Source organism: Panthera uncia, chromosome D4, assembly GCF_023721935.1.
Source record: "Panthera uncia isolate 11264 chromosome D4, Puncia_PCG_1.0, whole genome shotgun sequence".
Classification (NCBI taxonomy): domain Eukaryota; kingdom Metazoa; phylum Chordata; class Mammalia; order Carnivora; family Felidae; genus Panthera; species Panthera uncia.
The window spans coordinates 86,210,183-86,236,402 of NC_064807.1; the positions used below are offsets into that span (position 1 = coordinate 86,210,183).

General features: G+C 56.1%; 1 protein-coding gene across 2 annotated transcripts in view; it reads left to right on the forward strand.

Annotated features, from left to right (window-relative positions):
* The window catches only part of ASS1 (argininosuccinate synthase 1), a 52,646-nt gene extending 37,844 nt beyond the window's left edge, over window positions 1-14,802 (forward strand). Inside the window, exons 13-16 of one of the 2 annotated variants that reach the window (XM_049630290.1) lie at window positions 4,676-4,807; window positions 9,217-9,373; window positions 13,275-13,340; window positions 14,630-14,802. In XM_049630290.1, the coding sequence (XP_049486247.1) occupies window positions 4,676-4,807; window positions 9,217-9,373; window positions 13,275-13,340; window positions 14,630-14,675 (401 nt within the window). In that variant the 3' untranslated portion in view covers window positions 14,676-14,802. Of the gene's footprint in view, window positions 1-4,675; window positions 4,808-9,216; window positions 9,374-13,274; window positions 13,341-13,956 lie in introns of both variants that reach the window. The other variant, XM_049630297.1, reaches the window with a different exon arrangement.
* Window positions 14,803-26,220: the final 11,418 nt, after the last annotated feature.

A 26,220-nucleotide genomic window follows, 5' to 3' on the forward strand; every position in this document is an offset into this window, starting at 1 on the left:
ACCGCCTCCATCCTTGGCCCTGGTACCTAAGAGGGGAGCCCTTGGGCTCCAGCCAGCCTCCCTTCCCCGGGTCTTTGCAAATCTCTCCCTCTGGATCCTGCTTTCCCAAAGCAGACCACCTCTGGTCCAGGCGCCCTCACCCCTATCCCCACCCGCTGCCCCGGACCCCAGCTCACTGGTGGATCTCCCTCAGTTCTGCCAAGCCGTGTGGGTCCGGTTAACCTGGCAGCCTCGGGAGCAGAGAAACAGCAGCAGAAGTGTTTTGGTCCCCACCACTTCCTCCTCGGTCCACTCTCGCTCCCCCCCCCCCCCCCGCCAACCTCCCCTAGATCCCTGCCCTTTTCCCCATTCCCCCCCACCCCCGCCCCAGCAGTAATTACGGTGTGATTGAGGCTGCTCTGCAGAGAGCCAATGACACCTCTGTCTTTTTCCTGTAAACACGGGGAGATGAAAATAGACAGTTGGAGCCGCTGTGCATGTCACTGCGAAGATGTCTGTTGTCTCTTCCACCGCGACAGCGACTCACCTGTCATTTCCTCCTTCTTTTTGCGCAGTGGTTTGTATGCCGACTGTCAAAAGCCCCAAATCCATAGTCTTTTAGCATCAGGTTTCTGTCACTGTTTTTTTTTTTTTGAAGTCATTTTTTTTTTCCAGAAGGAATACACAGAAATCATCTGTACCCCCTACCCCTGTGGAGAGGAGAGGGGAGATCTTTCAAACGTTCTCTCTCTCCCTATCACACACCGTACACACACACACACACACAACAGCAGCGACCTGAAAACAGCTTTTTGATCAGTCACGATTGACTTTAACACCTAAGAAAGGGAGCAGGAATATTAATTGTGCTGCTGTGTGTCAGGGGCTATGGCTTTTCTTCTTGCCCGGATGCTTCCCGCAGCCGTCGGGCACGTTCTCTGCTCCTTTCCTGGGAAACGGCTATCCTGGGCCAGCAGCAGGTGGCCCTGGGGCAGGTCACAGGTCTTCCTGGCTGGACCGTCTAGGTGTCCTCGTAGCATCGCACGTGACTGCTGTTCAGGTGATACTGTGGGGTCAGCCCCCGTGTTCTAGAGACAAAGCCAGCAGGGTGCGCACCTGTGATGTGGGTGTGCCTGGGCACTCGCCTTCCAGGCAGGCCTCCCGTGAAAGTTGGAAGGAGGAGCAGTTTGCTTGGGGCTCAGAGAGGCAACTGACGTGGGCCAAGGTCACACGGCAAAGCTGAGCTGGGAACTCTGCGAAGATATCCTGTCCGTGGGACTTCTGGTCCCCAGCCTCAGCCCTTTGCAAATACGGCTTGGACTGCGCCCCATGCCTGGCCCAGCCAGACAGAAAAGCAAGGAGGAGTCAGGCTCCCCGGGAGCCGGAAAGGAAGAGGGCTCCAGGGCTCTAGCTATTGGCCCGCCCCGGCTGGCACTATGGAGACCGACCGTGCCAATATACGGATAGGCTTTGAAAGTATCTGGGTTTTTCCAAGACGTGGCAAAACTAATCATTAGAAGGCCTGTTTGCAATTCAATAAGTACCGAGTTCTTAGCTTGTGCCTAAGATGGACGAAAGGCCAGTAAAACCTCTGTCGGTATCTTGCTTTAGGTGGCTCTTGGAAAATTACTATGTTCCCGACCATAAAGTTTCTAGGATAGTTGAAAACCTGCCCCTTTAATATTGTGCTCATCTCTGCCATTCTGGAGGCCGACTTTGTTGATGTGGTTGTTGATTTATTTATTTTGAGAGTGGGGAGGGGCAGAGAGAGAGTCCCAAGCAGGCTCCACGCTCATCGAGGAGCCCGATGTGGGATGGGACTTGATTCCATGACCATGAGATCACGACCTGAGCCGAAATTAAGAGCTGGGACCCTTAGCCGACCGAGCCACACGGGTGCCCCTGGAGGCAGGCATTTCTCCGTGTTCCCAACATGTCTGTCTTTGTAAACAGATGGCTGAACCTGTCCGGTCTTTCTCCGTGGCCCCGGGGGCCACTGGGAGCCACGCGTGTGTGGTACCTTACCGCCCCAACTTCTGTGCTAAGCTCTCATAGGTTTTCTGTGGCTCCCCGTTCTCATGCTCTTGGCTTTTCTCAGCCATCCATCCGCCACCGGCCTTTCTGCCATTTCTGGCTTGTGGCTGGGGGCCGCCCTGAGCCCATTTGAACCTTGTTTGCCAAAAGCTGAGTGAGGGTCTGAACAACTCCCCAGGACTCCAGGGCTTGGGGCCGGTGCGTGAACTTGGGATGGTGGGGTCTTCCTGCTGGGGAGGCCATTTCCCCTGCCCCCCCTGAAAGGTCACGGTTGGAGCAGGACAGTAGACCTTGCCCTGAGGGCCACACAAGTGGAATGGGACAGGCTCCTTCGTGGCACACTGTGATCATATCGGCACCTGGCCTCTAGGTGGGGCTTTGACATGGATGTGCCCACCCCCCAAGACCAGGATATCAGAGGTTTGCAGATAAGAGACTCACCACCCGCCCCCCACACACCCCAGAGAGGCTCTTTTCTTCTACTTGGGAACACCTCGGAGCCAGGGTGAGAGCCCAGGCTTTTCCTCCTAAGCCACTCCTCAGATTTGTTCCCTTTCACGCCCTGGTAAGCACGGGATTGCTTTGCCAGAGGCCCTGAGAAGCAGCCTGGGGCAGAGAAGGGAGGTCCAGTGCCGGTCCCACTCGCCTTGGGCAGGTCCCCTCCCTCCCCGGCTTCAGCCTGCCCCTCTGTGAAAGCGGTGTTGGACCCGGTTGGCATTTAAAGGACTTCTTGGTGGAGACCAGCGTTTTCGGAGGGGCCTCCGCTCCCCGCAGCGGGGCCTGGGCTGCGTGTTCTAAAGGCCGGGCTTCTGCCAAAGCCTATCTGAATAACAGGTTTGCAGCTCAAAGTTAGGACAACAGGGCACCGGCGATCCGAAAGGGCCTGTCCTTGCCCCGGCATTTCTGCGACTCCCAGACGGAAAGATCCAAGGCGGGCAGGTTCTCGGAGGAGGGCGTTTCTGGCCAGGGACAGCGCACTCAGCCGTGTCCTCGGCCCCTTGGGTTCCAGGGTTGAAAACAACCTCCTTTCTGATTTGGGCTCGGGGCAGGGGAGGCTTTTTGAAACCTTTTTGCGGAAACCGTGGTACAGTACACCTAACAGGTGTATTTGAACCATTTTCGAGCCTACGGTCCAGTCCAAATACATTCACACTGCTGTGCAGCCGGCCCACCGGCTACCTCTAGCCTCGTTTTCGCCTTCCCGAACCGGAGAGTCCTCACCCTGTAAACCAGCACCCCCCGCCAGCCCCTCCTCCTTCCCAGCCCCTGGCGCCCGCCCTTCTGCGTTCTGTGCCTATGAACCTGACGACTCTGGGAGGCCTCACGTAAAGTGGAACCGTGCAGGATCTGTCTTCCCGCGACCGGCTGGCGCTCCTTGTGCCCTGTTCTCCGGGCGCATCCCCGCCGGATCCCGCGTCAGAACCCCCTCCCTCTTTCAGGCCGGATAATAATTCTGTTTTGTTGAGCCGTTCGGCCGTCGGTGGGCATTCGCGCTGCCTCCGCCTTCTGGCCGTGGTGAACACGGCCGTGCAGGTCCTTTCTGGTTTTTAGAGCAGCCAGGGTGGCGAGACCGCGATACGTTTTCAGGATCACCAAAACATTCCGTTAATACCGGAACGTTATGCGGTGGGAGGAGGGGAACCTTTTGGAGGGGCATCTGCGGAAGGGGGACGGTTACGGCCCCGCCATCGGGACAGCAGACTCTGTGGTCAGCTCAAGGCGCTGCCCTGAACTTCACCCGAGAGGCCGTACTGCTCGCGGCAAGAGGGGGTCTGACCGTGCGCGCGCGCAGGCGGTCCTGCCTCTGGGCACCGCGGTGTCCTCCCCTCTAGGGAGGAATCTGGGAATCAGACCTTCCTCCCGGGACCGCGCTCAGCTCAGGGCCAGGCGCCTCAGTGTCACTTCGGAGACCGTCTGGTCCAAGCAGGCTGTTTAGGAAACGGAGGGGCTGGGCCTGACATAATAGGGACGGAGGGGGGGCCGTGAGCAAGACCAGCCTCCCCACGACCTTCTGGGTTTGGGCCCCCACCGCCAGCTGAGCCACAGGGCAGCCGACAGCACTGGTCAGGGACGTGGCCCCACGTTGGGCACGTCCTTTCTCCTCCCAGGCTCAGTTTCCCCATCTGTGCATGGGGCCAGCACAGGATACCGCCGAGCCCTCCGCGGCTACCCCAGAGGTGAGGGCTCCTCTGCAGAGACGTGACTTATAAGGGAGCCTCTGGCTGAAGGTGGCATGTGTGTGCACAGCTGTCCCCTCCCCTGGCTCCCCCAGTGGAAGGGAGGAAGGGATATTTGGGGCCCTGGGCTCCACTGTGGTTGGTTTAATTATAGGTTTTCAGCCGCGGGCCGGTGGGCACGCGTTGGGAGGGAGGGGGGAACAGCTCCGAAACCCTGTCATTTTCCAACGTCTGAGGGCCTCTTCAAAGGGGGGATCCAGACATTTTCTCCACAAGCCGCAGAGTGGACTGTCGTGGCCCCAGCATGAGCATAATGACAGGAGCGTTTTGCGGCAAGCTGGGAGTGAATGGGTCCGACCGGCTTGTCTCCTGTCAGACGAGTCATTATTTTTTTTTTCCATTTTTTTTGTCATTTGCTGACAGTTTGGGTTTCATGCGTTTCTCTCTTTTTTTCTCCTTTTCCCCCTGCCTGGAAAAATGGCTAGGTATCTACGAGACCCCAGCAGGGACGATCCTTTACCATGCTCATTTAGACATCGAGGCCTTCACCATGGATCGGGAAGTGCGCAAAATCAAACAGGGCCTGGGCTTGAAATTCGCCGAGCTGGTGTATACGGGTGCGTAGACCCCGCTGCCCTCCCCTCCCTAAGCAAACAGCACCCTCCTCCGGTCCCGCTCCACCCACCGCCATCCTCGCGAGAGAGCCCGAAGGATGCAGGCTGAAGGGGGTCAGGCGAGGGCGGGGGACAAGGAGCGAGGGGGGCAGGGGCGCCAGAACCTGCCTTCCTCGCAGGGTGTTGAGGGGAATGTGTCAGTCCCCCCAGGATGTCCAGCCGCTCTGCCACCTGCGATTTGCGTGACGTCAGGGGGGCCAGGGAAGCGTCACACATCATCCCTGGGGTGGCCGACTTTGACGCGGCACGCGTGCCAGGCACTGTGTGGGGACACCAGCCATCCCAGGGAGTCCCTCCCAACGTTCCCAGGAGAGCTCCGGCCAGCTCTTGTTACAGACGAGGAAACTGAGGCTCAGAGGAAAAGGACCTTGTACAAAATGACACAACCGGAGGTGGCCTAGTTGGGTCTGGCCCCAGGTCAGGCTGTCTCCAGGCAGAACCTGGAACCACCTCAAGCGAGGGAAAGGCTGCCTTGACCAAGAACTTGGCCCCAGGTCCGGGCATCGCACGAGCCAGATGTCACTAACCCACGCTCGGAATGACATTAGCACGCAGTATGGGTGGGCCCCCAATTTACAGTTGAGACTCGGGTTTCCGTGCCTTACCTGTCGTCCCAGAGTTGGAATCCACATTGTAAAACACTGGTCCCCAGGTCCGGCCCATCTTCCATACCTGTTCAGCCCCTGAGGGGAACCCAGTTTTTGTTGTTGTTTTTTTTAATACTTCTTAAATAGTTGGGGGAAAAGTTAATGACACTCTTTCACGTCACAGGAAAATGACAGGTAATTCGGATTTCAGTGTCCATAAAGAGTTTTGGGGGCACGGCCGCGCTCATTGGCTCCCATGTTGTCTCTGGCCGCCTCCGAGAGATAATGGCAGCGCTGAGTAGTTGTGAGAGAGGCCGCACGGCCCGTAGAGCCTGGAATAGTTACTGTCTTCAGGGCCCTTTCCGGAAGATGTTTGCCGACCCCGCTCTATGACATTCACCCACTCCTTAACGTGAGAAACCACATCACAGCAAACAGCCCCTCTGAGCTGTGGCCGGGGACCGGCTGCTGACACCTATGGGGTCCTGGACGTCAGGGGGACCCTGGAGAGTGAACATTAATAATCCCTACCTGGGATAAGACTCCGCGGCTCCTACTCACCCCCTCCTCCTCCACCCGGAGCTTTTATTTCCTTTGAAAGCTCCTAACCACTGTAACTCCTCTTGGGGCTTCAAGGGGACTCGGTGGTTATTGGCTGGGTGATCTCTCCCTCCCATTGTATCCGGCAGCTTTGAAGCCGGGTCCCCCTCCTTCCCAGGTAGAGACAGGTGTTTAAATACCATTGTCTCCTGCGGGCTCTCTTGCTCAGCAGGGCTTCAGCTGGAAGGTGGATTCTGGTTACAAAGGAGGAGAGTCGTGAAGCCTGGCAGGCCAGTGGGGGAGAGCACCTGGCCTGGGCGGCGGGCTGCTAGCTCCGAGGCCCCGGCTGCTGCGGGGAGGCCGAGCGGGGGCAAGCCACCAGTCGCCAGCCACCTCCCTTCTCATCACAGAAGGGCTGCTACCTCTTGCCGAGGGGCCCCGAGCTGGGCCCTCACGGGTATCACCTCATCTTGGCTGCACAGAGGTGAAGACACTTGAACGGTTTCACGGCTGACGAGTGGTGGCTTTGAGCCCGGGACAGGCCAGCTTCGGAGGGCAAGTGCTCAGCCGCTCCAGTCGATCCCAGGAGGCAGGAGGGGCGTGGGGGGCAGGGAAAGTGGGCTGGGGCCCTTAGGAAAGGGAAATCAAGGGTGGGGTGGACAGCGCATGCAGGGGGCGGGGGGGAGGGTTGCTACTGCAAAGTGTATTGAAAACTCCAAATGCCTGGCATGTTTCCCAGGATAGAGGCAGGGACCAGGGCCATGCCTCTGGCTGGTTTGATGACCTTGAGTAGGTCTGTCTACCCCAAGCCTCAGTTTCCCCTCCTGTGAAACACAGGGCACCGGGCTGGGACTCTTTACGGTTCCTGATTCTAACAGCTCAGTCATACAGCCACTGCGCTGTGACACTCGGCTTCCCCGGAGTGCAGACAGGGAGACTGAGGCACGAGGGAGCCCTTCTGCCTCAGCCCCACTCCTAGATGCCCTGGTGACTGACCCCTGTTCATTTCCGTCTCCTCACCCCATCCCCACATCTCCCTATGGGCTTGTACAGATCCCCTCCCTCCAGGCGCAGACCCTGGTCCCAACCCACAGGGTCATCCTGGCAGGATCCCGGCTTCAGGACCCATCTCCTTTAGGGCACATAAGCTCACCTCCTCTCCCCTCGCCTCAGTTACTTCAGCAGAAAAATGGGTATAACGCACCCCTCGTACAGAGGGCTGTTATCCCGATAGGCACAGTGCCTGGCCCAGCCCAGAGCTGAGATGCCCATGCAACGCACCAAGTTCACTGCCCCTCTCCCCAGGCTGGGTCCGCTGGGAAAAGAAATCTGAGTGCAAGACCTCCACGTAGTAGAGGTGGGGAGGTCCCGAGATAAAACCCAGGCCGGGTCTTCCCGCGTGGGTTTCAGCCCCCTATCTCTGGCTCTGTCTTCCAGCCTGAGAGCTTAAAGGTCTAATCATCCTGACTTAGAAAGATGGCCAAGCCACCGGGGCATGGCAGGGAAGGGGCGCGGGGGGCATCAGCGTCCCCTCCCACGGGGGTCTGGGCCAGAGTCGGGAGCACTCTTCGGGATCTGACTGTGGCTTGGGACAGCCTCTTCCTCTCTGGGTTTCTGTCTCCCTGTATGCAGTGAGGGCTGGCGGAGGCCGAGTTCAAATCTGGGATTTAAAATGCTTAGTGTTCGGCCCACATCCTGTCATTGAAACCACACAACTCCCCCCGAGAATGGTTAGTACTCTCTCACCGTACAAACGAGGGAACCGAGGGACAGAGAAGTTGCATCGCTTGTCAGCGTGGAGCGGGAGGTGAACCCAAGTGACAGGTGGCTGGAGAGCGAGGACCCAGTCTCTTCTCTCCCTGCCTGGCCCCTCCCCCACTTCTGCAAGCCACCGGACCCCATCCCGGAGAAGGCCTGCTCCGCTTTCCCACGGAGAGCCTCAGCAGGTGCCCCCCCCCCCCCAACGCCCCAGAGGCCCGGCCTCCAACAATAGCTGCAGACCTGGGGCTGACCTGGCCCTTTATCAGGGCAGGAGATCGCGCACCATCTGGCCCCACAGCTGCCCAGGTGGGGTCACCTTCCCGGCTCCGTTTCAAAGAAACCCTACCGCCTGAGCTGTCCCTCCCCCAATCCTGCCCGCGCGGCCACCCGCCCTCCACAGGGACCAGAGAGGAGATAGCTGTCTGCAGGTCTGAGCCTGTTGGGGCTGAGATACAGGCCCTGGGGCAGCCTGGGGACTGAGCACATGGCCTTCGCTGGCCTTAGGGCTCCGGGGGTCAGAGCTTGGGGGCGGGGGAGGCGGCACATTTCTCAGGCACCTTGTGCGCTGATGGATGTTCCATCCCGGGACAGGAAAATTCCAAGATTATCATGAACTTGGGAACTAAGGGCAGACCCAGGCCCCTCAGGGTCTGCTTGGGTGTGACCTTGGAGAAACCTTGGCTTCCCCGAGACTTACTTGCTCACCCAGAGAAGAGAGAGGCTAAGAGAGTTTTTCTCATAGGGCTGTTTATGCCCATTCGAAGAGCCAGTCCGGGATACCTGTGCTTCATTCATAAAAATATTTGCATATGCAAATATTAGCAGTATGTTGACAGGTTACTGACATCCAGGGAGTAGCGGGGGGCGGGGGATGCGTACTGGCTCTTGGCCAGGACGCCAGTGTGTGGATGCCCAGGACTTCCACGCCCAAGAAGCCCACTAGTCCTGGGAGGGTGATTTTGTGTCACCCCAACTCCAGACATGGGGAAACAGAGGCAGAGAGGGGAAGGCCACGCACATGTGGCCTTTCTGCACCCGAGCCACCATCCAGCTGCCCGTGCTGGGTGCTTCCATTGCTCAGGCTGGGGTCACACACACGCCTGAGTCTCAGGAGGCCTCCTGCCCCACCGCTGTCCGCTGTCCTCATGAGACTGAGCTCCCAGCGGGCAAGCGTCCCTTCACCGCCGTGTCCCCAGTGCCTGGCCCGTTGTGCTCCCTGAATGTCTGGCATGAGGCAGAGGGTAATAGCTCCCCTCCTGATCGTGGCAAGGGTACCTCCTTACCCACAAGAGACCTGCAGGGCCACAGGCCAGGCCTATGGGCTTATGCCACAAGTGCGCGTCATGCCGAGACTCGGCAGTGAACAGGGCCGACCCACCCCCGAGGTCCACCATGATGGGCTGAGGCGTGCGGTACCCCAGCGCCGTGAGCCACCCTAGCACCCTCACTTTGTCCCCGCTGCAGGTTTCTGGCACAGCCCTGAGTGTGAATTCGTCCGCCACTGCATCGCCAAGTCCCAGGAGCGCGTGGAAGGGAGAGTGCAGGTGTCTGTCTTCAAGGGCCAAGTGTACATCCTCAGCCGGGAGTCCCCACTGTCCCTCTACAACGAGGAGCTGGTGAGGTAGGTGCCCTACAATTGCCCCAGCTGGGGAACAGACCCCCACAGCCAGTGTCTCTTCTGACGGGCTTTCTCAACAAAGATGAGCACGAGCAGGGCACGGAGGAGACGGTCACGAAGAGAACAGACATGCTGCCTCTGCTCTCGGGGCCCTTACAGGCTAGATGGGGAGAAAGGCACCAATCCAATGATCGACTGAATGAGGAAAGGGGGTGTTAGGCTGGGGCGAGGTGCTGGGTACTCTGGGTAGAGTGTGGAGAAGCTTCCCTGAGGAAGTCACCTTTGAGCTGGCCTCCAAAAGACAGGAGCTAACCAGGTGGAGAGGCAGCAGGCAAGTTTCCAGGGAGGTTCTGGGCCTGGGAAGAGCCTAGAACATTCCAGGCACTACCAGAACCATGGGAGGGACCAGAGCATGGGGGCCGGGGACCAGAGCATGGGGTTCCCGGAGCCAGATCTTAAAGGGAAGGACCCATCAGATCTTTTGTTTCCCAAGGGTCCTTTCTGGCTGCCCTGGAGAATGGATTCGGGCGGGGAGGGAATGAGCAAGGGTAGAGCCCATAAAGCACCCCATGGGACATGCCGGTGGCTGGGACCCGGCTGATGGTCCTGGAGACCGAGAGAAGCAGAAGGATGTGACAAATGGTTCAGAGGGAGAATCGAGGGACACCTGGGTGGCTCAGCCGGTTGAGCATCCAACTCTTGATTTCAGCTCAGGTTATGATCTCCAGGTTCATGAGATCGAGACCCCCGTGTCAGGCTCTGTGTTGATGGTGCAGAGCCTGCTTGGGATTCTATCTCTCTCTCTCTCTCTCTCTCTCTCTCTCTCTCTCTGTCTGTCTCTGCCCCTCCCGCACACACTCTTCATCTCTCAGAATAAATAAATAAACCTTAAAAAATTCAAATAAGAGAGGTAGAATCGAAAGGGCTTGGACGTGGAAGAAGATGAGGAGGAGGTATGAATCACCCAGCACGAGCTGGGCGCGCTTCGGTGGCAAGTCCTGGGTGGAGGGAATTCTTGAGGAAAGAGCGTGCATTTGGATTCAGACACCCTGAGGGTGAGTCATCTTTGAGACTGACCAGGAGAGTGCCTGGTCAACCCTTGGACACACGGGTCTAGAGGGGAGGAGAAATTGGGTTGAAGACAGTGGAGAGTGGTGGACAGCCGGATGTTTTCCGAAGCCCGGAGGAAACTGGCTGGGGGCTAGGATCAGACTGAGAGGGCAAGGGAGCCAAGGAGGGATCTTGAGGCCAAGCCGAGGGTGCTGACGAGGCCCCGGGGGGACAGGTTGCGGAGCCCGGGTGGGCCGGGTCAAAGGCAGCCTTTGCCTTTGAGCTGCACCTGCACTCGTGTAGGAGAGCATGGCCTTCGCCGATGATCAAGGCATCCCTTTTGGAGGTCATCTGGCCAAACCAGAGGTGGGGACAGACAGCCCCCCCACTCCCCCGACTCAAGTCCCAGGCCTAGGTCAGCCCCCGGGGGGGGACGCCCGTTGGGAATTAGTGTGTGAGTTTTGTTTGGCAGCCAATATTATTTTTCTCTTTCCCTTCTCCTAGCCGTGTTGAGCGTCTCCCCCCTTCCATTTTTCTAAACACTCTATAAGCCATAAATATAACCGAATCAGTTTAGATCAGTCGGGGTAAATGTCAAATTATCTTCTCTCTTTCTCTCTCTGGCTCTTTCTTCCCTCCCCCTCCGAATCAACAGCCTCTAATAATCTGCCCAACCCTTCATTAAGCCTTACAGCCTCACTCAGGGAGATTAAATGAAGAAAGTAAAAAGGGGAAGGGAAAAAAAGAGAGAAAAGCAGGCGCATTTATTCTCACTGTGTCTCCGACCATTTCCCCTTTCTTTTTGATTTCTACATCGCTGACTTGAAAGCCCTTGAATGACAGCGTCACAGGGACCAGCGAGGAAGCCGTGAGAGGTAGCAGGGCTGGAAATGCCGAGGCACAGTAGGTAGAAAGTAACGTAATTATAGAGCAGGTCAGAGCCACTCGAATGAACAAAAATAAAAGCACAGAGGTTTTCTGTAGACCGTCAGGGGAGGTAAAAAAAAAAAAAAATCATTGTAAACTCTTTTTCCACCCCCCCCCCCCCCCCCCCCCACCCCAAACCACGATTTTAAAAAGAGGTTTTTCAGCTCCTGAGAAACACCTCTCGGAAACTCTTCGGCAGCCTTGCGGGACAAGTTGGTCCCTGGACGTGGGCCTCCCTTTGCAGGGGCTGCTGGGGCCGGTGGACACGGGGCGACAGGGAGAGGGGAGTGGGAAAGTTTGTTTTGACACGTGCGACGAGATGGTGTCGCAAAGGCAGGTGTGCATGGAGGGGAGCTGGAAGCTCGGAGCCCTGGCTTCTCCCTGGGCCGAGCACAGGGGTCCTTCTGAAGGGGATCGGTGGCAATGTGTTCCACAATTTGTGGGGGGATGGTGGGGGGAGGGGTAAGCTTCATTTATCATCCAGGGCAAAGTCCGTAAAAGGGATCCGTGGAGGCTGATGCTTTAGTTTGGTCCGGCTTTTTCTCCTCCCAGTCAGGGGCGGGGGGCAAGAGGCAGCGCCCCCCCCCCCAAGTCTGTCATCTTCCCCCTTACAGGGGAACTTGCTGGTCGGCTCCTGGTGGCTTCAGCCACCTGAGACCTGGAGGGGCCAGCGGAGGTGAGGAGGAAGGGAGGGGTGGGAGTTCGTGGGCAGCTTCACAGCCCCACGAAGGTCAGGGCAAGGGCATGGTGTGGGTCGGGCAACAGAGCCCACATCCTGAACAAGTTTCAGGACAGCGGAGCCCAGAGACCCCATTGGTCCTTGGAAAAAGCCCACATCCACAAAGAGCCAGCCAGAGGCACAGCCTTAGGGCGAAAACACCCGCAGATTCTCCTCTGCCCTCCTCCTCCCCGATCTCACCCCTGGGGAGAAGGGCTCCTGAGGGGACAGGCCGCCCCCCTTGTCATTGAGAACCTTGAGACTGCTTTGTCCCGAGGCTGGAGTTCTGGAGACGTGAAGACAAGGGGCTGATTCAGAGCAGGGTGCGTGAGAAACAGAGGAGGGTCCTCTGCCCACGGGGGGGGCCTTGGAGGGTGGCCGTGTGGAGACAGATCTGAGACCGCAGCGCCCCTGAACTTGTCCTCAAAGAGCTTATCACAGTCACAGTTAAGGAAGGCAGGTGGGTGCTTGAGTGCTCCCGTCTCTGCGCCACCCACACCCCGCGGGCCCTGTTCTCGTCTCCCTCTCGGTTTCCTCGGCACCTGCGGGTCCTGGGTGCCTAAAAGATCCCCAAATAAATGAATGAGTGAATGAATGATACAAGGTAATGACATTGAGAGCCCCCGTTTGGCAAGTAAAAGCCTGAAGTTCAAAGAACAGGAATATTTGCCCTAAGCTCCCTGGCGGAGAGGAGGGGGGAAGGGGCGGCAGAGCTGAGAGACAGGCCCCTCCCCACCCCACCCCCACCCCACCCTGAAGGACTGTGGTTGGGAGGGGCTTTGGAAGCTAGGGAAGTGAAAACAGCCCCAGAGAGGTCGAATCTGGAAGAGGAAGGCTGTAGATGGGGCGGGGGGCGGGGGAAGACACTGGTAACAGCAGTGGTTGACCAGTCGCTTCTGGTGGCCAGCTGGCGTGGGGCGGGCACCAGGTTCGTGGATGGGTTAGGCAGGGTCTGGCCGGGACCCTACCTGCCCCGTCGTGTTAGCAGGGATGAGGCTCTCCGCTCTCCAGCCCCGGACACGGTGCCTGGCCCGTAGTAGGCCTCCTGAATTGGGACAGAAATGCAACGAGAAGCCAAAGTTTGGGCCAGCAGGGCAGAAATACCCCGGGTACCTGGGAGCCTGAGCGGTGCCCAGCCCCAGAGATCCTCTGACATCGCAAAGCAAGGCCTGGGGGCTGTGCTGACAGGCTTCTACTGTCTCCTTGCAGCATGAACGTGCAGGGCGATTATGAGCCCATCGATGCCACCGGCTTCATCAATATCAACTCCCTCAGGTGAGCGGCTCTGGGCCCTGATGGGTCCTCAACACCCCCCTCCCCCAGGTGTGGGCAGCAGGCAGTGATAGGACCTCAGCTGCCCTTTCCTAGACAAGCCCCACCTTTCTGTCCCCCTGCCCATGGCACCTGCAGTGCCTGCTTTGGACCCAGCCTGTTCCTATTCTCAAGGAGGCAGAAGGCACAGCCAAGAGCCACAGAGGGTCCTGGATACTTGGGTTCCATGTTTCCGGGTCCTGCCTTTTGCCTCTGACACTTGCTCCCACCCTCTCCAGCTGGAAGAAGGACTCCGCTAGGAGCCCCTTGCCTGGGTGGGTTAGAAAGGGAAATGGCCAAGAGGTAGAAAGGAGCCTCAGAGAGTCACCGGGCCAGAAGGCACCCGTCGCCACACCCGAGCTGCGGGTCTAACTGGAAACCACCCTAGCCACGTGGACCCCCATGGCCTAGCGGGGTAGCGAGTACCATCTGAAGCCGCTCAGACCTGGGTTCAAAGCCGAGCTCTGCAGTACGGTCTCAGAGCAAGGGCAAACAGGGTCATTTATTCCCAACAGTCACCAAACACTAAGCCACTCCCAAGGCACTCTCCTAACTTGTCTCCTTTAATTCTTACACAAAGCTGCGACTCCAGAAACAGGCCCAGAGCGGTTAAGTAACCTGCCCACAGTCACACAGCTAGGAAGCCATATTGCTGAGTCCAGAAGGTGTGTCTGTCCAGCTCTGGGTGCTTAGCCACCAACTTCCTTCTCTCGGGACTTGGCGTTGGGTAGAAGGCACGAGTCTCTCTTGTCTCCCTGACACATGCACTGGGCACAGAGCCACCGTTTTCCCCCGAAGCCAGGCTCTTGTCCCTGGTGCCGAGACAGAGGGAGACGCTGAATCCAGCCTGACCTTCCCGGGCGCTCTCCGCTCCGACAATCACCTCCGCCAACCCGCCTCCTTCGCCCTCTGTATTTTATGACTATAAACCCTTTTTCAATGGCTCCAAACACATCGGGTTTTCATAATGGCCTCTTCATCTCTCCCATTGCCAGTTAAATGCTTTGTCTTCAACAATGCCAAGCAATGTTTTCCCCCAAAGATAAATTAATTACATTATCCTGATTGGAGGGCAGGAGGGGCCTGGGGCAGGAGTGGGAACAGAGGGGGGGGAAAAAAAGACAACTTCACACACACGCACATCTTAACAAGCAGCTGCCCCCCGCCACCCGGGTTGGGCCCGAATTAATTGAACCGAGTGCATGTTGTTATTGTTAATTTACATTTTTCTTTGTTTTGAATCTGGTTTACAGGCTGAAGGAATATCATCGCCTCCAGAGCAAGGTCACTGCCAAATAGACCGGTTGACAATGAGGAGCTGGGCCGCCTCCTTTGCCCATCTCCCAAGTACAGGCGCTAATTGTTGTGATAATTTGTAATTGTGACTTGTTCTCCCGGGCTGGCAGCCTGGTGGGGGTGCCAGCCCCCAGCTTTGTTCCCGCTCCCCTGCAGCCTGCAGAAGTGGGCACGGAAGGGAAGGGGTGGGGGGGGGGTGGCTGCAGTGCGGAGATGTAAAATGACAATTAAAAAGAGATACATTAGTCTTTTGTTTCTTTATTTCTGCAGAGAGAGGGTGTGTGTGAGACTGTGTAGTCAGCGGTGCCCTTCTTAGACCAACCTTTGTGATTTAAGCGCTACCAAAGCCACCTTTTGCCGGGGACCCTGTTTATCTGGGAGGATCGGACCGTCTCTCCTCCCGCAAAAACCCCCCAGAGAATCCAGATTTGGCCCCCTGGGTCAGCCTGGCATTTTGTCACCGACTGTGGCCCCGTGCCATGTCACAGGGAACCAAGGAGAGTTTGGGTGACCTCCTGGGGAGCTGTCCCGCCCGCTGCCCACAGAGAACAGCCGGGAATGGCGGCCCTGACTGCCCACAGGAGGCTCCCCCCACAGCACGGTGGCCTTATGTGGCCCAAATTATGGAGGAGGAGGAACCCTGAGTTAAGAAGAAAAGCCTGAACAGAGAACAGAAAAGGACAGCCACAGAATTTAGGGTCAACCCTTGGGGGGAGGCCACCTGGCCTACAAGTTTTCCCCCATCACTCCAACACAAAACAAGGCCCAAGGCGGCCATGTCTGTGCAGTGACTCCGCCCCCTCAGCCATATCTCATTGGGCCGGGCCTGGACACCTGACCCAAGCCGGGCCAATCAGAATCTTGCTCCCAGGGACCCAGCAGGCACAAATAGGCAGAAGCGAGACCAGGTGCCCTTGGGCTGGTTGGGATGCCTCGTTCCGGAAAAGCGCGGAGGGAGAAGAAAGCAGGCGGCAGGGGGATGGGAGGAGGGATTCAGGGTTCGAATCCCAGTTCCCATCCCGGTGCGCACCGTGGTGGTGGTGGCGTTTCTTCATCCGGATTCTCTAAGACAGCCTGGGGTTCTCATAACCCAGTATCGTGTGGGGCCTAAGCTTGAGGAGGGAGTGCCTGGTACTTGCAACCAAAAGCCGCTTTACTGGGAAGACTGGAGTGCGGATTACTCTGGACCCTGCCCTGGTTCTGATCTCCCGTCTCCTGCCTTGGCCAACGAGGGTTTCTTTCAAAACGAGTATTGTCTTTGAAACTTCTTTTTCTCTGCTTATCGGAGTTACCGGTGAATTCCTCAAAACCACCGTTGCCAAACACTTCGCTATACGCTTTATTCACATGGTCTCCCCGGACCTTCAAAACACCGTGTGGTAGACACTGTCCCCTCCATTTTACAGAGGAGGCAACAGAGGCAGAGAAATTGATTTGCCAAAGGTCCCTCAGCCGCAAGCGAGAGCCAAGGACCAAACGCTGGCCTGGCTGCCCCGCAAACGCTCCCGTGTTATGTCGTGATAGGCTGCGTCTTACTAAAATTAATTGAAATTTTATGGAAAGAATGAACACTCATCGGCTTGCCACCCAGTTACAAACACTGCTTATACCTAGTTTATTTCCTTACAGTTGTGTTTTTCTATGCTTATAAATATTTTTGCAGAGTCCTTTAAGCTAAAATATTTCAAAAAAAAATTTTTTTAACGTTTTATTTTTGAGAGAGACCGAGCACGAGGGGGGAAGGGGCAGAGAGGGAGAGGGAGACACGGAATCTGAAGCAGGCTCCAGGCTCTGAGCTGTCAGCACAGAGCCTGACGCGGGGCTCGAACCCACAAACTGTGGAGATCATGACCTGAGCCGAAGTTGGGCGCTCAACCGACTGAGCCACCCACATGCCCCTACACTAAAGTATTTTAAAAGCAGGTGGTGTGCTCAGCTTTAAAATGTTAACATTATACCGGTCAGCCGGTTAAGCGTCTGACTCTTGCTTTTGGCTCTGGTCATGATCTCTCGGTTCATGAGTTCGAGCCCCGCATCGGGCTCCACGCTGACTGTGCAGAGCCTGCTTCGGATTCTCTCTCTTTGCTCCTCCTCTGCGCGTGCTCTTTCTCTCAAAATAAATAAATAAACTTTAACATGTTAACATTATATCACGAATGGTTCCCCACATCATAAAATCTCTTCTCGAACACTTCCAAGAGCTACGTAACATTCCATTATATTGAAAAAAAAAAAAAACCCAAGTTACTCACAGATTCATAGATTTAGTTTTTTTCCACTTCTAAATTGTTTCCCTCCCCTTTGTTGGATTTCATTGGGCATTTTTGGTAGTTGGTTTATTAGCTATACTTCTTTTTGCCTTTCTGGTGGTTTCTCTAGGGGTCACAATATCTATCTTTAGCTTAACCCCAGACTACCTTCAACGAATACCGTACTGCCTCGTGCATAAGGTGAGAATCTCACAACAGAGCAATCTTAGAACATTTCCCTTTGTGCTGTTGTAGGCATTACTTTTCCCAAACCCCTACGATACGCCGCTGTTATTTTTTTTTAATGTTTTTATTTATTTGGGGTGGGGGGAGAGGCAGAGAGAGAGGCAAAGAGAGAAAATCCGAAGGGCGCTCAGTGCAGGCACCAGAAAGCCGGATGCGGGGCTCGAACTCACGAACCGTGAGATTGTGACTTGAGCCGAATTTGGACCCTTAACCGACTGAGCCACCCAGGTGCCTGGTTCAGGGTGCTTTTAGTGCCGCTTCTGTCTGAAGGAGCATCCTTCTGTAAGCCTCGTTTTTCCTCCTGTAGGCTGACAAAGCCTTTTTAATGTATGTGGGATTGATAACGGTGTCCTTCTTTCACGACTCACTTTGGTAATTTGTGTCCTTGTTTTTTCTTGACTAGTGTAACTAAAAATTTACCATTTGGGGGGCGCCTGGGTGGCTCAGGCGGTGAAGCGGCCAACTTCAGCTTAGGTGATGATCTCACCGTCCGTGAGTTCGAGCCCCACATTGGGCTCTGTGCTGACGGCTCGGAGCCTGGAGCCTGTTTCGGATTCTGTGTCTCCCTCTCTCTCTGCTCCTCCCCCACTTATGCTCCGTCTCTCTCTCTCTCTCAGAAATAAACATTAAAAAAAATTTTTTTTACAAACATCGTTTTTGTCCTTGTACGTATGATGTCTGTTTTTCCTGCCTGCTTTTTTTTAAGTTTTTTTTGTTTTTTTTGTTTTTTTTGTTTTTTTTTAAATTTTTTTTTTCAACGTTTTTTATTTTTGGGACAGAGAGAGACAGAGCATGAACGGGGGAGGAGCAGAGAGAGAGGGAGACACAGAATCGGAAACAGGCTCCAGGCTCCGAGCCATCAGCCCAGAGCCCGACGCGGGGCTCGAACTCACGGACCGCGAGATCGTGACCTGGCTGAAGTCGGATGCTTAACCAACTGCGCCACCCAGGCGCCCCTTTTTTTTAAGTTTTTAAAAAAATGTTTATTTATTTTTGGGAGACGGCGTGCGAGTGGGGGAGGGGCAGAGAGAGAGGGAAACAGAGAATCCCAAGCAGGTTCCCCACTGTCAGCGCAGAGCCCGACTCAGGGCTCGAACTCATGAACCATAAGATCACGACCTGAGCTGAAATTGAGAGTCGGTGGCTCGAGTGACTGAGCCACCCAGGCACCCCTTCTCTGCCTGCTTTTAAGACCATCTCTTTATTGCTGGTCTTCAGCAACCTGATTATGATGTGCTTTGTTATTGTTTTCTTATGCTTATTCTATTGGGGTTCATTGGGCTTGAATCTGTGGGTTTTTATCCAATTTGGAACATTTTTGGCCGTTTCTCCTCTCAGTTAACACATGTCGCATAGTTTCCCATCCTTCCTGTTTCCACCGCGTCTCCTGTCTCGCTCGGCACAAAAACCCAAATCCTTCCTCCAGCCGGGACCAATTGCCAGACACAGAAATGAGACCACATGGGAACTCCGGCTCCAGTCGAGCCGCAAGATGACAGCGGTTGCCTGAATGATCCCACGTAAGACCAGCAGAAGAATCACCCAGACGGACAACCTCTGGGCTCCTGAGAATGAATACAGTTTTGTTCTGTTGCATTAAGTTGGGGTTGCTTATGACGCAGAAACAGATCAGCAATACATTTACTAGGGCCTATGAATCCCTTCGTGGCTCCCTACTGCCTCCCTCCCTCACCTCCTCCACTGCCCCCCTCACTCTGTCCAGCCCCCTGCCTTACTTGCTGTTCCCCAAACAGGCCAAGCTCTGCCTGGAGCCACCTGCCCGAGACGGCCACAAGTCTCACTTGTTATAGAGCCCCAACCTGGCACCTACTATACCCTTTCCCCTGCCTTTCTCTGCTCCATATTACCTATCACCACCTGACACGTTATGCATTGCTTTGCTTTGTGTGTCTAATAATTTTTTTATTGCATGCTGGGCATTGTTGAGTGTCTCTCCCACCGGAACAGGGAGCTCCCTGTGGGCAGAGACCCGGTCTCCGGGTCAGACCCAGACAGCCGTGTCCCTGGTGCTGAAACCACCATGTGGTCTGGTCAGTGTCTGGTCCATAACAGGTACTCAGAAAAGTTTTGTTGGATGTTGAATATCCACCCAGCCTTGATTAGCTCAGAAGCCACATCCAAGGAACTTTAGAAGCACACATTCCCTCTGCCCCCAGTTCAGAGCCCATCCCTGATCTCGAAGTACAGGGAGGTGCCCATGGTGGTTAGGCCCTCGGGAGCCATTCCAACCCAATCCTCGTGCCACAGCCCAGGTTCCTGCCTTCACTCGCCTCCTGTTTTTCCTGTAACTTCTCTCCAGCCACTACCTACAAGCTTGACATGCCTCCGCCCCTGCTCTCGAGAGCAGGGACCCCCAACTCCACTGAGAAGTGGGTAGGACACCACCACCTTAGGGGATCCAGAGTAGGGTTGCTTGGACACTGAGATGTTAGAACTCCTAGCCATTCGCACACCCAGCGCTGCCCCATCTGAGCACGCGGGTGTGGCCAAGTGGTCTGGGTTGCTGGTGGTTTCTACCGACAGCCCCCAGCTCTCACTAGGACCGCCCTGTCTTCCGGCCACAGACCTTGTTGCAGGGCTTGGCTCACCGGGACTGACCCTACTTCTCTCGGGGTAGATTTTATCCTTGGGAGACCCTAGATTCCCTCACCCCTGGCTATAGGCTTCCATGACGTGGCCCCCAGACCACAACAGATGTCCAGGTATGTCTGAATCAGGCCATTCCCAACATTGGAGCTCTTTCTCCAGGCATGTCCTCAGCTCTCAAGTCAATCAGGAAATTCAAATAGATATTGGATTGTAGATGGGGCTGTTGGTACCTCACATATATTGTTTACCTGGGCTCTGCCAGAGTGACCGAGCAGAGTGATACTGAAAAGTACAGAAACTTTGGAAAATCGTTGGGAAGAAATTCATTTCCGCATCCACATGGTTTTTGGTTTTTTTGGAGGTCTTTTGGTTTCTTGGTTTGTTTTTCTGCGTGTGTGCGTGTGCGTAATTTTTATTTTAGAGAGAGGGGGGAGAGAGGGGCAGAAGGAGGGAGAGAGAGAATCTCAAGCAGGCTCCACACTCAGCATGGAGCCCAATGTGAGGCTCGATCTCATGACCCTGGGAGCATGACCTGAGCCAAAATCAAGAGTCAGCCGTTCAACCAGCTGAACCACCCAGGTGCTCCTCTGCATCCACAGATTAGCTAAAATATTTTGGTGAATATTTTTATGTTTCCTGTTAGTCATGTTTGCATATACACATTTGCTCTCATGCGTGTGATGTAATATGTTTACGTTGTGTACTTGCACATTTCATTTTTTTTTCACTTAACATAATAGCATAATTAATTTTCCACAGTGTTAATACGGGCTTCATAACAAACTTGCATTATATGCTTGAAATGGGTAAATCTTGTCTGAGGTGTAAATCACGTTTCAATGTGAGGAGGAAAGACGGCCAGTGTTAAAGAAGGATGGGTGGGGCGCCTGGGTGGCTCAGTCAGCTGAGCGTCCAACTTCGGCTCAGGTCATGATCTCACTGTTCGTGAGTTCGAGCCCCGCATCGGGCTCTCTGCTGTCAGCACCCCGAGCCCGCTTGGGATCCCCCACTGTGTCTGCACCTCCCCAGCTTGTGCTCTGTCTCTCTCAAAATAAATAAATAAACTTTAATTTTTTTTTAACGTTTATTTATTTTTGAGACAGAGAGAGACAAAGCATTAATGGGGGAGGGGCAGAGAGAGAGGGAGACACAGAATCAGAAACAGGCTCCAGGCTCTGAGCCATCAGCCCAGAGCCTGACGCGGGGCTCGAACTCACGGACCGCGAGATCGTGACCTGAGCCGAAGTCGGACGCTTAACCGACTGAGCCACCCAGGCGCCCCATCAAAATAAATAAATAAACTTTAAAAAACAAAAAACAAAAAGGACGGGGAAGAGCATGGGCTGGGAAGGTGGGGCTGGATGGAACCTCTGGCAGGGGAGGAAGGTGTCCAGCCAGAGTGAAGCAAAGGGCTCTCACAGAGCAGCTATAGGCAAGGCAGGGGGGACGGGGCCAGGGGGACAGTCCAGGGGCCAGACACAGGCTACCCACACCACATCCTGCCTACTCCTCTGTCCCCCTGAGCTTTGGTTTCTCCATCTGTAGGATGGGACCATAATGGGTCCTTCCTCCCAGGGATCTCAGGGGACCCTCAGAGGCACACGACGGGCCACTGGGACACAGCCTGGCCTCGATCACTGCTCCACCCGAGAGGCACTCCAGTGTCACAGAAGCTGGTCACTGCAAATAAAAACTGCCCCTTATGTGCACCCTGGGTGGGCAGTTCAAAAGGCTTTTTCTTCTTCTTTACGTCGTGGGAGCTTGACCATCATCATGGTGAGAAAAGGAGGGGGGAGGGGAGGAGAACCCTCATTTTACAGGTGAGGCTGCCCAGACCTGGGTTCAAATCCTGCCTCTGCCACTTCCTAACCAGTGACCCGGGCTGACTTCTTCAGTATTTCTGATTGGCCTCCGCATCCTCAGCTATAAAACCGGGGTAATAACCGTGTCCGCCTCGTAGGGGCACTTTATTTATTATGCAGCAACCGTAGGTCTCCGGGCTCCCGGCTTCCAACCACGTCAGCCCATGTGGCATGCCTACAAGGGAACAGGCACCCCTCGATGTGGGTTTGGCCTGCGACGATCTGACCTTTTGCATCTCAGCAGCCACACGGCCTCGGAGCTGACGAGCCCTGGGCCCTGACGAGTGCCACTTTCTTGGCGTTCAAGGTTGAGGAGCACATCCTCCAGCTTTCCCTAAATGCTCGGCCCTGGCCATTCCCGGGGTGGGCTCCAACTACCCCGCAAGGGTGCAGACACCCCGAGAGCAGTGACTCTGCGTCCTGTGTCCATCGCTGGATCACCGGGCACTCGGCACAGGATTTGGCAGCTAAGAAGTTCTCGGTGAGATTGTGTCGAATGGGTGAATTCTCCCATCTCATGTCAGTTATTATCTTATTGTTTCCAAATCTAACCCCCTGTCCTTCCTCCAGCTCCCGGCTGGAGGGAAGGAGGGGCTCTCGTGTCTGGTGCTGGGGTCCTGAGCCTGGGCAGGACAGACTGATCAAGGACCCCAGACCCCTTTCACCTTCCTTGGCTGGGGAGACAAGGAGGGATCTCCTTGCCGGCCAAGGAGCCGGGCCAGCCAGCCAGGCCCACCCCTTCCAGGCCTCCCTGGTCCTAGAAGAAGCCAAACATTCTATTCAAAGGCAGAAGATGGGGTTGGCTTCAGTCGAGGCACAATATACATGCACGCTAATGCATATACACACACACACACATGCACACACTCACGGTAAAGTGCATAAATCTTTGATGGACAGCTCGATGAGGTGTATTCATCTCATCACCACTGAGATGAAGATATGGAACATCCCCAGTGCCCAGAAGGCTCCCTAGTGCCACCGTGAGACTGTTAGAAATCACAGGGTTGGGGCGGGGGGGGGGGGGGGTGCGGCGGCGCGGGGAAGGAGAACACCTTGCTTCTTTTAAAAAATTTACAGAGGTAGGCTGGGCAACTAAGAAAGTGGAGAAAGTTCAAAGGCACCTAGGCCGCCCCATCACAGTGCCGGTGGCAGGGATCACCAAGGGCTCGTCTGTTGAGAGCTCTGGGCCGTGGCTGGGTCCTACCCCGCGGGATTCCCTGAATGAGTCAATGAGAGAATGAGTGAATGAAGGAGCTTGCACCTGCCTCTGCTCTCCTGCTCTCAGCTGATTTCTACGGAGCTAGGAGGCCGGGCTGCCTGGGACCGGGAGGCCGAAGTCTCGAGTGACAAAGGTGAGGTTGAGATCTCGTCCCGTCCTGCCCCAGGGCTCGCACCGCTGGCCTGGATGTGGCATTAGATTGGCCGCCCCGACCGGCGGCCTCGTTTCCCCCTTGTCCCCATTCCCTGGCCAGACGTTGCCTCTGAGGCCCCAGGCAAACCGTCCCTTTCCACTCACATGCCTTCGTTCACGGAAACGCCCCTCTCCCCAGCCGCCCTTCACGGGGAATAAAGGCCCAGAGCCCAGGCGTTGGCCAGCCCACAGGCCCACCTGGTGGGGCCACTGCCAGCCTCACCTGGACCCCAAGGCCCCAGGCAGCTGCAGGGAGGGGCTTCAGGGCCTGGCAGCCAAGGTCCAGGCACAGAACCGCTCCGCTCCGCTCCGCGCCTCTCAGGCTGGGGAAAGGGCTCGCCTGGGGTCAACACAATCGATATCTCATCTGTAGCTCTCCTAGCGGAAGTGATGGCTATTGGAACCTGGTAATGGGTGTTGTCTTGTGGAAGAGACTAATCTTCCCAGCTGTGGAGGGCTCCGCAGGTGGCCAGCCACGCTCTGCTGCTGCTGGGGCCCTTTTAAAGCCACAGCGGCCTCCTGCCTGGCGGTGGCCATCCTGCTTTCCCAGCAGCTTCCTGGCGCAAAACCTCGGGGGTGACCCTGACCCGTCCTCCAGCGCGTAGACGGGGAGGCTGAATCGGTCATATGTCCGAGGTCACACGCTCAGAAGTTAGAGCTAAATCCTGGTCTCCAGACCCCTCATCCAGTACCCTGAATGTTGGCTGGGGCAAACTCATGGCCACAGACCCCACTTGGCCGTGAGGGCACGTGGGGTTTTTCACTGGCTGCCTCGACACTTCTTGAAAAATAACCAGATTCCAGATGCCGTTGCTGTTGGCCGCGGTCGCTACCGTTCCTTAGCGTCTCACGCTCAGCAAGCTTTTACGCATCTCCTCACCTGTCTGAACTTGGACTGGTAAAACTGAGGTGTTAGCCCAGTGGGATGAAGAGGAAGAGAATTAGCCACGTCCCCTGGAGAAGTGGGACCCCCCCCCACCCCGCACACACACACACACACGCACTCAGCCTTCCTTATCCTGGCTCACAAGCCATGGAGGTGACAGGCTGTGGGCCCTGGGACAGCAAGGGTTGCATCTCTCTTATTCACTGCTGTGGAGGACATTCAGCGCACATTTCAAAAATATTAACTGAGTAGCTACTATATGCCAGGCCCTGGGCACATGAGCCCAGCTAACACAAAGCCCTTTACATTAATGCCTCCCGGTGCGCTCCCGGGAACCTGGCAGTAAGTACTGACCCTCAGGTGGTGGAATCGTAGACACCTGTTATCCCACGCAGCTTGACGTCATGGCAATTTGCGGAACTGACTCTACCACTCATTTGCTGTGTGACCCTTAGGCCCCTGAGCCCTTCCGGGCTTTAGTTTCCCCAAATGTAAAACCAAAGGGCCAAGGTCCTCACAACTCCTAGGTTCCCTTTCTTTCCAAATGTTTTCTTTACAGCTTGTGAGGCTACAAAAGTCCCTCACGAAGCTCCAGGGGTCCCTGCTGGTGACGGCCGGGAGCGCTCAGTGGGACCAGGCCACAGAAAATAAAAAAAAAAAAAAAAAAAAAATTTATGTTTTTATTTTTTAGAGAGAGAGAGACAGAGAGACAGAGCGAGTGGGAGAGGGGCAGAGAAAGAGAGGGAGACACACAATCCGAAGCAGGCCCCAGGCTCCGAGCCATCAGCACAGAGCCCGACGCGGGGCTTGAACCCACGAACCGCGAGATCATGACCCGAGCCGAAGCCGGACGCTCAACCGACTGGCAGGGTGGAGTGCTGTATGTTGAACCCGGATGGTGCGGGCTTGGCCCCCGCTGGCCAGTCTCCTTAGGGAAGGCCTTTGAGGGTTCCCTGCACAGCCAGTAACACCCGGGAGCACAGAGGCGGCAAGAACCCAGGAGGCAGAGAGCGTCGTCTCTCTGAGTCTCCGTTTCCTGGTCCATAAAATGGGCCCAATATAGCACTCATGTTACGAGGCTGCCCCGCGGAACGAATTATGCACAGAAAGAGCTTCAAACGGGCCAGGCACCTGGTAACTCTTCAACAAGTGAGAACGTAGTTAGTGGTTATCACAATCGGCGCCCTCTCCCGGCCCCTCCCCCACACCCTGACCCTGGGAGTTGGGGGGGGGGGCACCAGTTGTGACTAATCACGACACTAGCCACCCCCACTGGGGCTAACAGGGACCCAGCCGGCCACTCAGTTAATACGGTAATGAAGCGGCTGGGAAACAGGAGGCCTTTCCATCTGGGACCCTGGCTGACCCGAGTCCTGCCTGAGGTTCGAGAAATCCCTGTGCGCACTCTGCCCCCAACCCCACCTCCCACAGCCCAGCTGTTTATCCCTGGCGCGATCATTTATTGATGTCCGCGTTACCCGTGCGCAGGTCCCCCCCAACCCCCCCACCCCGGGCCTCGCTCTGTCCCTGCCAGGCCTGTTCGTGGAGACAGATGTCCAGGGCCACGGCCCTGATGGAGGCAGCCCCCAGCCCTTTGGGACCACTCAGAGGAAGGGGTGGGTGTGACAAGACAGAGGTAGGGGTACGACCCCCTCATTCTTGGGGTAGGAGTGGCCCAAGGGAGACCCTGCACAGTTATAGAGGAGAATCTGACAGTTCCTTCCACTTGCTGGGCAACGCGCCCCAGGGAAACAGAGACGCCTATTCGTTCCACGGTTACTCATTGTATGTGTCCTGTGTGTCCCTGTGCTGGGGACACAGAGGTGAAGGAAACACGCTCCCCCGTGTACTAGAAAACAGACCCGAGTTGGGGGGGGGTCACTTAGATAGGGCGGTCAGGGAGGCCTCCGAGGGTGGCGAGCAGCGGCAGCCATGTGAAAAGTGCAGGGAACGGCGTTCTAGGCAGAGGGAACGGCACGGTTAAGACCCGAGGTTTGAGGAACCAAACGGGTTGAGTGGGCGCAGGGAGAGAGAGGGAGAGACACGGAAGGCCTGGGGAGGTGGGCACAGCCGGGTCACCTGAGGTCTCAGGGGCTTTGGCTTTACTTTAAGAGCACAGGGAGCAACGGGGGTCTCATGTGGCCAAGGAGAGCCCGGTGAAAAGCTGCCAAGGCAGTCCCAAACCCAGGAGTCCAGCTCCCAGGGACCCAGGCCCCTCGGCACCCCCAACTCCACCCTCGTGTGCCTGGGGCTCAGTGAGGTCGATGGCCCTGCCCCTGGG